Below are 13333 nucleotides of genomic sequence, written 5' to 3'. Positions count from 1 at the left end.
CTCTCATACACATACCCACACATATATTTAAGGTAGGGGGGAACATTTGGCTTTAATTACATTCAGTCACCTGCTGTTGGTACTTCTTGGTGGCTTCTGAGTAGTCTGAAGAAGTCTAGTTTTATGTTTGGAGGAAATAGGGCAGAGATAAAGGAAAAAATGACCGCTTAAGCTTCCCATGTTTTCGACTTTGTTCTTGAAAACATGTCTAAGATATCACTTTAAAAATACTAAAGATTCTTTTAGTAGGTGACTATTTTCAGAGTGTCAAATTATTTTGGCTCTTTTCTTTTTTCCTTTAATTCTAATTTAAAAGATAACATAATATTAGTACGAAAGCTAATTAACATAACTTCTTACATCTTAACTGTTTTTCACTTGTTACATTACCTCAACATGTCTAGATATCTGTATATTTTTATATGGCATAATTTGTGTGTATTCTCAGTAGTATATGGTAAACATTTTCCATGTGACCTTCATGATTATTTTATTAATTTATAGCAGTCCATCCTGTTGATATATCTGGTCTGTTTTCTGTTTATCAAAATGCTGCTTAATTATCTTGAATGCCATGTATTGGAAGAAAAATGGATATAATTTTCAAACTGGGGGGGAAAGTAACCATAACTCAGTTATTTGCCCCAAACGTAAATGTTTGTGAAAATCTTCAGAAGGCATTTAAAATGATGTTTTAAAATGCATATTATGAATAACCTCTTAAGTTGATTTATCTGCTTGTGAGCAAAGAATGGGGAAAAGGAGAAATAGGTAAGTAGGGCAGATGTGGCACTGCTTAGGTACTGTCATTTGACAAAACCATCATGACATGGTGATACCTTGCTGAGGCTCTAATATAATCAAAAGACAAAATTTGGAAGGCACGGATTATACTACTCTTATCAGAACAACCTTTGATGTGACCCACATTTGTGACATTCAGCTGGGGCCTTGGTGTGGCTGCTTCTGGTGTCAGCACCCTGAGGATAATGTGTGGCCCTAGCCACTCATCTGATAATATTACTATTTTTATGAACTGTATCACCATTATTGAACTACTATCTTCACTTGGTTAAGCACTCTGGTAATTACTGTGGTTTCCCAGAATTCCTAATCCTACCTCCATTATTTGGAAAATTCACTGTAACTACTGGGTTTTTCCTAGTGTTCTTGAGAATGAGATGTTGGTGGCTGGAGTTTCTAAGTCTTTCCAAGGCTTCTGGTTGAGTTGAGTTTATGGGGCTTTTGAATGTTCTCTGTCCTAGTTGAGAACAACGGTGTCCGAGGAGGTCAGCATTCTTCTATAGCTCCTCCCTCCTACTAAGGATTCTAATACTATGAAATTACTTTAAATGAATATAGGAGTTTAAAATCTGGCATTTATTTTTGTATTTAATGTTTATAATGCTTTCGTAGACTCCAGATAATTAAGATAGGAGTAGAATCATCTTGCAATATACTTGAGTTTATATTTATGCTTGTTTACTTTTTGAAACCAGTGCCTTGTTCAGTATTCTGTTCTGTTTTAATTTTGAATTTTATGTTTTGGCTTTGTCTGGCTTTTTAATTGTGACATGAATTTCTTTCAGTATTTCATATTTCTGTTGTTGAAATATCAGAAATAATAAGCAAATGCATGCATGTGAGAGTGTTCACGTATCACTGAGAGACTAGTGCATTTTCATTGTTTTGGTAATTATAAGTTTGATCTGAAAATGTGTAGAAAAAAAATAAAATTTTTTTGTTTATATGCAGAAAAGATGAAAAGGAATATGCATTGAAGCAAATTGAAGGCACAGGAATATCCATGTCGGCTTGTAGAGAGATTGCAGTAAGTGGATATAAATATGTTATTTATTTTGTTACTGATATTGGATGATGATTGATATTAATATCAAATAGTTTCATTAATGTATACAACACATGGTTATTTCAAAGATGTTAATTAATGATATTTTCTGTAAGATGAGAAAAGCTGTATAAACTTGTTGATTATTTGAAAATCATCTTTGAACATTCTCATAGTGATATTTAGGATTTATAATCTTAGGAATACTGAGTTAAATGATGATTTAATTAATTTAAATTGCAATACAATGTAATTAATAACTTAATGTCTGTTTTTCTATAATTTTAGAACTGATATCTGTCTTTATAGAGAAAAGGATGATATTATTATTATGCATATTAAATATATATTTTTTAAATATATTTTTTGAAATACATGTTTTAGTGCTAGATTTTACTAGTTGCTAGAAAAATAATAGGATAGAAAGAAAGATCATTCCTACCTGGGGCAGGTAATTAAAACAATCAAAACTAGCATAAATTTTGCAAAACTAGCATAAATAAATGCAAAGACAGCATAAATTTTTTTCTCTACCATTCCAATAAAAAGAAAGATCATTCTTGGTTTTTGTCTTTATTAAAATGACACACATATGCATTTAAGAAATGATTGTCCATAAGAATACCTAATATTTACTGAATATTTACTAAGTACCAGGCTTACTAAGTACTTTCAGGTATTAATTTAATTTTCACAACAGTCCTATGAAACCAGTACTTTTAATATCCCCATTTTATAGATCAGTAAACAGAAGCAAAACCATAAATATGGCTTACTGTTATAGTACCTTATTTTAGTTATTTTCTTATTTAATTCTTTTTTTTTTTTTAATATATCTTTATTGATTTCAGAGAAAGGAAGGGAGAGGGGGAGAGAGAGAGAGAGAAACATCAGTGGGGATCCAGCCCACAACCCAGGCAAGTGCCCTGACTGGGAATTGAACCCCGATCTCCTGGATCATAGGTCAATGCTCAACTGCTGAACCATGTGCTTGCTGGGCCTGTCTTTTTTTTTAACCATTTGCCCAATGCAGGTCTGTTCTATGACTGGCTGTTTGTGATACTGCAAAATACTACCTGTTTGTAATGTCTGTTTTTCTTCTTCTTATCTGGAACTGTCTTCCTATCTGTTCAGTTATGAATGGTATGTAGATTCATTCTCAGAATTTTCCCAGACGCATAAAGAAATCATGTATTATAGCTTGGCCAGGGTGGCTCATTTGCAATCGAACCTGCAACCTAATTATGTGCCCTGAGTGGGAATTGAACCCGCAGTCTCTGAGTGCATGGAACGATGCTCCAACTAAATGAGCCACCTGGCCAGATCCAAAACATGTAATTTTAGAACTGGGATTAACTTTTTCCACCTGAGATAGTTATTCCACTTAGTATTGTTGCTTAATACGTATTCCAAAACTCAGTGGCATAACACACCTTTTTTTATTATGCACATGGATTCTGTGAATTGGGAATTCCAAAAGGGCACAACTGGGAATGGTTTTCTCAGCTCTATGATGACTGGGGTTGCAGTCAGGAAGACTTGAAGGTTGGGATCAACTGCTGGGGGCTGGAATAATCTGAATAATCATTTGATAATTTGAAGGCTTCTTCACCACCATGTCTGGCACCTGGGCTGGGAGAACTTGAAGACGTCAGAGCTGTTGGCCAGAGCACCTACATATGGCCTTGCTTCTGTGCAACATGGTGGCTTCATCATAGTCATACCAGGCTTAAGTGTTAGAGTGAACAAGGAGAAAGTTGCATTGTTTTGTTTTGCTCTTTTGGACAAAGACTCACAGGCTATGTATGCATTGTCACTTCTGCATTGTGTTGATTACAAGTGAGTCATAAACAGCCAGACAGATTTCACCTCTTGCTGGTAGAGTGGCATATTCCAGAAGAGCATGTGTTACCAGAGATATTATTGTGGCCATCTTTGGAAAGTGCATTCTGTCACAATAGTCAAGTCCAATACTTGATATTATTTTTCATTTCAAATCTATATTTTATAATGACTTTAGAGCTAAAAGGTCAGGAAATATTTATCTGTATCTGTGATTGGTGTTTAGGACTTTAGGAGTCTGTGAGCTGAAGGTTGAAAACATTTTCTAAAATGGTTTTTAAAAAATATATTTTTCTATTACTTTGAAAATTGCCTTTTTAAAACTTTTTTCCCCCTGAAAGTCAAAATTGTTTAGGTATTTTTTTCCCTTCCCTTACTTTAAACAATTATAGAATGTGATGGATCATTAGTATATCTAGTTTATGTACAGTTTTCATTGTTGTTACCTGTGAAGATATATTAAACAGTTTCCCATTGATAAGAAAGAAGGAAAATTTACCGTGCCATCTGTATTTATGCAGAGTTTAGCTTAAATGGAGAAATATTTTTACACTTGATCTTAGCCAAAAGGTCAAGAAACGATGGAAACATTTAAAAAATACAATGAAAAAATAAAAAAGACAGCAGGACAAAAACTTGTGTCCTTTGACCTTACCCTAAAGATTAAGTGTACAGTACTCCATGCTTTTTCTTGTCAGGCAGTTTTCTTGCTAATGGAAGCCATAAGCCAACAAAGCTGAAGAAGCCTATCTGTCTGCTAGCCAGAAAACATATTGGACAGTGTGAATTGTTTTGACCAGAAGGTGGCTTATTTTGAAAAGGCTGGAACCTTCCCTCTATTTGAATTTGCTCCAACACAAAAACCTTGTCTTACAAAATCTTGTAAGCAACAGTAACGATATAATTGAAGAGGTCTAGATGAAGCTCTCTGAACTTTGGATATTTTGTGAGTGGGGGCAGAACAGTGAAGTCCTCTTTCAAATGACATTTTTCCAGAATTATTCCCATTTTTTCCCTTGTCTCAAATCAAGGCTTTAAAAGAATTGGAAGTTACGCCATTTTCTTTCTGAATGCAATTCTGATGTTTCTTAGTGAAGCTAGTTTCTCTTTTTTGTCCTTTAAGAGCATGCTGATGCCATTGAGGATTCTTGTTTTGTGAACCCATTTTGGAAGTTAGAAAGACCATTGAGAGATAAAACAGTGCAAAGTAGGTTGCCATTAAAACTGATGGAGTACCTGGTAACACATCTGGTTCTGTTGCTTTGGTGAAGGAAGAAGCTCTATAGGTCACCATGAATCGTTGCTTTTACATTAGCATCGCAGATTGTGCCAAAGATCATGAAAGAAGTCTTGTCCAATGTATTAAACGTCACTCTTTATTCCTTGAATCACTGCCTTGTCAAGAGCTTCTCTTGAGAAATGGGAGTAGAATATTGCAGGGAAATTCATTGATTCTCCAAAGAACAAGTCTCAACGCACTGGGAAATTCTGATTCCATTTGCTGCTACATAACTTGGTGAATCAGTTAAAGCCACTGGCATATTATAAAAAAACCATTCTGCTTACTGTTGTAGCAGTTTATTCAAAAGAAACAGTAATATCTTTCTAATTGTAGTTGATTTTTGTGAAATTAATTTTAATTTTCTTTTAAATTTAATGTCCTTTTTAATCTAAGCATCCTTTTTAAGTTGGGAGAATTTAATTTATCATTAATGTGTCTATATACATATATGTAGTCCTTGTCGAGTGGCACACTTGAGCTCCTGTTTCCTGTTTAACTTGAGTCTGCCAAAGCCTGTGACTGTCTTAGGCATGTCCAAATAATGTCTGACTATTCTACAAAGATCATGTAATACTTCTCTAATCTTTCTATAGAAAGACTCTTTTTCCATGATTTTAGGTAGTGGTTCTCAAAGTGTAGTTCCTAAATCTTCAGTACCAACATTACCTGGGATCATGTAGTGCACACTGTTTCTACGTGTCATTCATTAGATATTCTTCTTTGTCATGATTTTTAAATTAAAGTTTGATAAAATGTTTGAAGTATGGGTGGTACAGTGATGGATACTTTTAATAAGTAGATGAAATACGAGTTTATGACTTGGTTTCTTTTTTTTTTATACAGAGAGTATTAATTCTAAAGTATACTATCAAATTAAATACTATAAAAATGATACATATATTGGTATATTTATGATTTCCTTGCACTTACGTATCCTTTATTTTAAAAAGTTCTTAAAATTTAAGTGTTAGATGTGGAATTAAGGAAATGTTTTACGTGTGTAAATTAATTACTTTTTTTCCTATTGTCTGCCTAACCTGAGCTCAGAAAAGAAGTTCAGTGTTATTTACATGACTCCGTTTAATGGTCCCCATGGATTTAAAACACAGTTAGCATTGTTACACTTCCTTCCATAGAGAAAATATATGCTTTCTTAATAAATGTATTATGCTTTTGTTTATGAAGAATGTTACTCAGTAATGCCAACTATTTTAGAATGCTAAAATAAAAATATTTACAACAAGAATACTTTAAAATTATTCTTATAAAAGAAAGATGTTCCATTGTTTTTGGTCTTTTACTTCATCATATAAAAATGCTGTAGAAAGCAAACTGCATGACAATTCAAGGTTCAGAGATTTGGTGATCATTTAAATGTAAGTTTTGCCAAGGTACTAGAAAATGAAATAAATGATAGCACCATTATAAAGGCATTGAGGACTCATTAGACTTTTAATGAATTAAGTACTTAAAGCCCACACAGTACCTTGTATATAGGATTGTTCAGAAAATGTTGGCTTAGTTTAAATGATCAAGTTAATTTTGATGCTGTTAACCTACTATCATAATGTCTTTTTCATTTAGTGAGTAAGCGATCAGATATGTTAGATATTTGAACTGGCCCTCAGTGCTCCAGAAGGCATTGTAAGATGTAAACTAGGAGGAGAGTGAAAGAAAATATTAAGTATTAATGGAAAATAGGAAATATCCTACCAAAATATTAACAAAATCAGTCTATAGACCTGAAGAATTGAAGAAAAGATGATTGCCTAATTGATTTGAAAATGAATATTCACAAAAACGACAACCCAATTTAAAAATGCACAAAGCACTTGAATAGACATTTCTTCCAAGAATTATTCAAATGACCATTAAGCATTTGAATAGATGTTTAATATCATTAGTTACTAAGGAAATCAAAACCACATTGAGATACTACTTCACATCCACTAAAATGGAAATAATAATAAAAGAAAAATAACAGCTGTTGGCAAGGATGTGGAGAATCGAAGCCCTCATACATTGCTGGGAATGTAAAATAGTTTAGATGTTATGGCAAACATTTTGGTGGTTCTACCAAAAGTTAAGCATAGAATTACCCTATGACCCAGCAATTCTACTCCTAGGAGTATACCCAATAGAACTGAAAACAGGTGTTGAAACAAAACTTTTACAGAGCCTGGCTAGTGTGGCTCAGTGGTTGAGTTTCAGCCCATGAACCAGGAGGACATGGTTCTATTCCTGGTCAGGGCACATGCCCGGGTTGTGGGCTTGATCCCCGCCCATTAGAGGGCAGCCAATCAGTGACTCTCATCATTGATGTTTCTATCTCTCCCTGTCCCTTCCTCTCTCTGAAATCAATAAAAACATTTAAAAAACCCCACAAAAACATGTACACAAACGTTTATAGCAGCATTATTTATAATAGCCAAAAAATGGAAACAACTTACATGTCCATTAGCTGATGAATGGATAAATAAAATGTCATATGTACATACAATAGAATATCATTCAGCCATAAAAAGAAGTGAAGTACTGATACTTGCTATAAGATGGATAAATCTTAATAGCATTAAGAGTTCTGAGACATAGTCAGGAAAACTGTTTGACTTAGCATTTCCAAACTTACTTGAGCCCAGAACTTTTGGGGGGAGGGAATCGACTGCATAGCTATTAATATCTTACATAACATCAGTTGGGAGACATTGTCTTAGAGCATTGTAAATTTGTACATATTCCCGCGTGTAGATTTATAGTTATAATCACATTTACATCTGGGAAGACAACACAGTATTCACTGAGTTATGTTTTAACTTACATCCTTCATAATCTGTACAGTTATTTCTGTTTGGAAATGGGTCTGTTTTGTGATTGCTTATTTCTAGGGTTCAAATCCAGTAGTTCTGATGTTGATGTGGATTGTTGTTGGCAAAGCTATAGACATCTAGTTAGGTATTGCTTTGGTGAATATTCTTGAATTTTGTATTTGTAAAACTTTTGCAACAATCTTTTGTATTTCACTTTGTTTAGAATCATGTATTTTGAGAAAGGATGGGTAGTGGGCAGAAAAAGGTGAAATGGGCTGTCAGAAAAAGGTTTCACAAAGGACAGGATGCTTGAGCTGAATCTTGAAGGTAAGGTCTGATAATGTAAGGTACACAGCAAAGATACATGAAATTGAGGATAGTGAAAGTTAAAAAACAAGCACGCTTTCTACAGATGGTATGACTGTAATATACATGGTTTGGTTGAAAACAAAGTCTTGATTTTATTCTGCTGTAGTACCTTAATTTTACTTAATTTAGTGACGGAACTATGTTCTTAATCCTGGCTATTCATTTTGTAGTTACCTTCCTGATCAAACAGGTGATTGGGTAATAGATTGTGTTTGTAATCCAAACACATCCTTTGACACCAAAAAAACCCCCAACCCAACAACTAAAAATATATGCCCTCATATTAACCTGTACATGTATATGAGCTATGTTCTCTTGATATTCTGAAATTCTCAGCCTTGTTTTTTAAAAAAATCTTTTATTTTGGTGCTCTCTTTATAGATAAAACAATCTTAACTAAACTTCTTTAATTTCAATCTTGTCAACTTTAGAGATGATTAATATGTATAACTTATAATGTGCTATTCCAAATATATGTACACTGATTCACTTTTTAGAATTCATTCATGTCTTAGTGTATGTTGTAGAGGCTTCATCTTAGTACATCCTTTTATAGTTTTCTCTCTGAGTTTTCAGAAATTATATAGTTCATTACCTTTTCAAGTTGGTCATACCAAGAATTGACATGTAAAAACTCATTTTACTATAAAATGATTCTTGTTTTTGAAGTGGAAATTATAGGGTCATTAAGATTTTTTTCTGAGTACTCTATTAAAAACACTTTTTTAAAAAGAAAATATCTTTATTGACTTCAGAGAGAGGAAAGGAGAGGGAGAGAGAGAGATAGAAACATCAGTGATAAGAGAGTCATTGATCAGCTACCTCCTGCATATCCCCGACTGGGAATTGAACCCTGATCGCCTGGATCCTAGGTCGATGCTCAATCGACGAGCCACGCCCGGCCGGGCTATAAATACTTTTAACATAATATCCTAGAGCAGTGGTTTTTAAACTTTTTTGACAGTAATCTATTGTTTTGCCTCTCTCTCTTATAACAATGTGCACTGGTGTTTTCAGTTACTTTCTATTTTAGTTTAGTTCAGGTGATTTCACTTGTTGGGGGAGTGGAGAATGCTGGTTGCAACTCACTAAACTGATTTCATAATCCACCAATGGGTTATAAACTGCAGTTTGAAAAATAATATCTTAGAGTAAATTATTATGGAAATTAACTTTTAAAAATGCTAGACAGTCAGTAAAAGGTAGCAAATAAAAGTTACTTACAATTATTTGTTTATTCTGTCTTCGCTTTGGTCTCCCTGTGCCTGAAATATGCTGGGCACTCAAATGTTGATTAATACTTTGACTTTTTTTTTTAAAATCATTGTTACTTGCTGGGTATTTTCTGTCATACCTCTGCCTCATCTTCATATCCTAGGTCAAGGCCTTATGGGAAAAAATGGGTAATGGGCAGAATTCTGTGCAGTGGAGACCTTGGGAGCTTATTCATGATGATTATGTAGGGTGTATCCTTAAGGTGAAGGCCACAACATATGCCAGTTATGATACTCCTTTTGTCAGGGCAAAACTCATTGGTCATTAACTTGGATCTTATCCACATGTAGCACTTGTTCAGTCACTGAACAGTGATTGATTATAAGGTTTTGAGCCTGCCTCAGTGATTTGAGAAATACTGGTGTAATTGCAGGAATAATGGACACATAGAGGTGGGCAAGTGATATTCAGTTTTGGATCTGTGGATTTTGTGGTACTGTCATTTTACTTTAAGGAGGAAAAAGGATAAATAAGGAAATAAACATTTGTTAGGAGTTTACTTATTGAAACCCCAAGGCACTAAAAAACACACAAATACCCAGAGTCAAAGACAAATTTAGTTTTGATGATTGTGAAGGTAAAGAAGGTTTTCTGATTACCCCTCAGTGAATCAAAACACACCTGAGAATTCCAGGTAATTTAGGTTTAACTTTGTAAACTCTTTATTTTGATTTGCATCTGAAACATATTTTTCATATTTAAACTTTGTATATTCAGAATCCCATTGATTTATAAGAAGCATATACAGCTTTCTCATGGAATACATAAAAGATTAAACACTCATACCTTAAAAAGAACATATATGCTATTATAGTTGGGGGGATGTAAACTTATTTATTACAGACCTCATTTGGTTTCAGATATCTCTCTAAGACCAAGTACATGTATTTCTTGATGTCAGAGAGAAGAGGAAACCAAATTGGAAAGGGAGATAACTTTCATATAGCTATATTATTACAGAATATACTGAAGGAGTGTTTCAGGCACTTTGGTGAGGAATTGCTATGGCATTCCCCCATCCAAGCATATCTGTCTGTAACAAGTATCTCCTATTGCCTGGAGTGGTTAGCCCTTTTCACCTATGTATAACAACAAAACCAGTTGTTATTTATCAGGAACTTACAGTATGCCAGGCATTCACATATATGATGTCGTTTAGTCCTCATAACATTTTTGCATATAGTGGTGGTTATAAATAAGAGTAATAACTATAATTTGCCAAGTACTTAATATGTTCTAAGCATTGTGTTATATAGCTAATGTACTTACATTCACTTAATTGTTGCAAAAACTGTGTGTATGTTTGGCAGTAGATACTTTTATTCCATGAGGCCCAGAGGAGTAAACAACCTGCTTTATGCCATACATCTATTAAGCCAGGACTCAAACTCAGGTCTCTGAATTCTAAAACTACAGCCTCATTGTCACTTCTGCTGGGTTGCAATGGGGAACATAGACCTGCTTGAAAATTATGACTCATACCTAACCAGTGTCACTAAAGTAAATTAAAGCAAAAAAATTTAGGGCCACCTTAAACCAGGACTGGGTTACTGTTTTATAGACTCGTTTTCAGGGTATGAGTGCCACCTGCTAGAAGGCTATAATGTATTACGTGCTTGTAAACACCAGCTTCCAGAAGGCCTGTCACAGGTGTGAAAGTGTCAGGTTTCAAAATGCTAATTCTTAAATTTCAGATTAGGAATATTGGGGTATTTTAGAGTTAAGTGAACTTCTGTTTACCTTAAAATACACTTCTTCATTTATCTTCATTTTTGGTGGGGGTGGGGGCATAGGGGGTAGACAGTACATTTTAAAAAATGATATACTCAGTGCTTTCTCACATAAAGCCATTCTCACCAAGGGGGAAGACAGTGGTCAAATGGATTGTAGAAAGATAGATCATGCATAATCCCACCACTCAGAGATAACAGATCTAATAAAAATAGAAAATTGGATTTACTTTGAGATCAGTGAGTTATTGAAGTATAAGAGGATGCTCCATTCAGATACCCTGGAAAAGGAATCTGGAGCCCATGGGGGCATTAGAGACTTGGAGAACAGAAAATGGGGATAAAGGGAAAGAAAGATGTGTGGATAAAAATACAAATGGAATCTGTAATTGTTAATCTAGCACCAGGCTCCCTAAATTCAGTCAGAATCCTAAATAGTGCTTTAGAGAAAAAAGTTTAGGATTGTAACTTTAGATTGTCATGTATTTAGGACTGAAAATTGGACACTTTTTATAGCCACTTAAATGCACTGAAAGGGGAATCTGATAAAATCTTGGCATGTTCCATGCACATTCTTTCTTAGGCTCCTCTGGGATCACGTTAGTACTCTGTATCTAGCACAGGAAATGTTATCATTTAGTGTGGGATTTTCAAAGGAAAGTGACACTGTACTTAACTCCTGCTTAGATGTGATTAAAACATATTTATAGTTGCATGATGTCATGTTGAACAAATATTTGTGTGACGAGATTAAAGTCCATTAGTAAAATCAAGAGTTAAGGAAAGTACCAGTATAACCATCTCCTTTCTTTGTGTAACTGCCTAAGAGGCTGTGATAGTGCAGTAGTATCTTATCTCAGCAGGTAGATTTCTGTAGAGAAAGGGCAGTCATGTGTGTATGTGTGTGTGTGTGTGTGTAAATTATAAGGGTGATGCTCATTCTAGAAAACTTATAAAATAGAAAAAGAGAAAGATCACACATAATCCCACCACTAAGAGATAACTATATTAATGTTTTAGTATATTTTTTGTTTTATAAACATTTATATTTTGTAGCCTTTTTATATCACACGACATTATAGCACAGGTCTTTTCTAATGTATCTAAAAAATTTCTTGGCATATATATTTGAGGTTACAATATGTGGATATACCGTAATTTACTTACCAGTTTTCTTATTATTGGACATTTGTATTGTTTACTGTTTTTCTTTCTTCAGTAAATAGTGGTAAAGAAATTTACTTTTAAATTTTTTTGTTTTGGTAAATAGGGGTAAGGAATACAATTTTGTGTCTAACAGTTGCATCTGAAGCAAGAAATAGGGTTGCTTAACATTTCGTAGGCAGTGGGAACAGAGATAGCAGCTGATAGCTGAACAGCACCCACCTAATCACCCCTTTTCTCTCTCCCCACCACGGGAGGACTATTATGTCTTTCTTGTTCACTTCCCTTCCAGCTTCTCCTTTCCCACCTAGATCCATAGGAAATACAGAGGCTGGCTGTAAAAAATGGAAAGCTGGCTAGATGCAGACCAGCCTATCCCAGCACTTACCTCTTAGCTGTGTTTCCGTGCGTGTGTGTTGGAGGGAGAACCCAGGGAGTCATATTCGGGAATCCTGCTCCGATCATAGCTGATAGAACACTTTCCAGCAAGGCTGTCAAGGTGTAGGTGAAGAGAAAGAGCTGAGGTACAGAGCCAAAATGAGAGAACTGAGGAACTAGGAAATCTATAATTGAAAGTAGTAAAGAATAAGGCAACTAGGAAATAGTCTGTAAAAATTCCCTGGGATGGAGTTTAGGCGATTTTTTTTTTACATGTTTTCAGCACAGGCACTCAAGGTATGCTTTACTAGTTAAAGTTACTAGAATGGGTGAGCAATTTATTTTTCTCTGCCTCATCGATCTGTTTGTATGTCTATCTTCCGCACTGCTATGGGCTTTGAATACAGGGACTTCAGCCATAGTGGGAAAAGCATGGACTTTGGAATCAGGCAGATCTATTTAAAAGCAAACCTCTTCCTCTTTCTAGGTGTTTGATTTTGGTCAAGTTATTTTTATTACACTAAACCTCAGATCCTTTGTGCATCATAGGGTTTTTATAAAGGATTAAATGAGAGAAAATTTTTATATATAATCATCTTACACATAGAAAGTATTCGATAGAAGTTTGTTCTTTCTC

The 13333-nt window shown here is 34.5% G+C and overlaps 1 protein-coding gene across 4 annotated transcripts in view; it reads left to right on the top strand.

The window, feature by feature from the left end:
• Positions 1 to 13333, top strand: part of CDK19 (cyclin dependent kinase 19) — a 100662-nt gene that overhangs the window by 39758 nt on the left and 47571 nt on the right. For 3 of the 4 annotated variants that reach the window (XM_087817551.1, XM_016217498.2, XM_016217499.2), the window contains one exon: positions 1756 to 1831. In XM_087817551.1, coding sequence (XP_087673677.1) covers positions 1756 to 1831 — 76 coding nt within the window. Of the gene's footprint in view, positions 1 to 1723; positions 1832 to 13333 lie in introns of all 4 variants that reach the window. The other variant, XM_087817550.1, reaches the window with a different exon arrangement.

Source organism: Miniopterus natalensis, chromosome 5 (genome assembly GCF_054644295.1).
Source record: "Miniopterus natalensis isolate mMinNat1 chromosome 5, mMinNat1.hap1, whole genome shotgun sequence".
NCBI classification, from domain to species: domain Eukaryota; kingdom Metazoa; phylum Chordata; class Mammalia; order Chiroptera; family Miniopteridae; genus Miniopterus; species Miniopterus natalensis.
The sequence above is the reverse complement of the archived record's forward strand: the minus strand, read 5'-3'. Positions and strand labels throughout refer to the sequence as shown.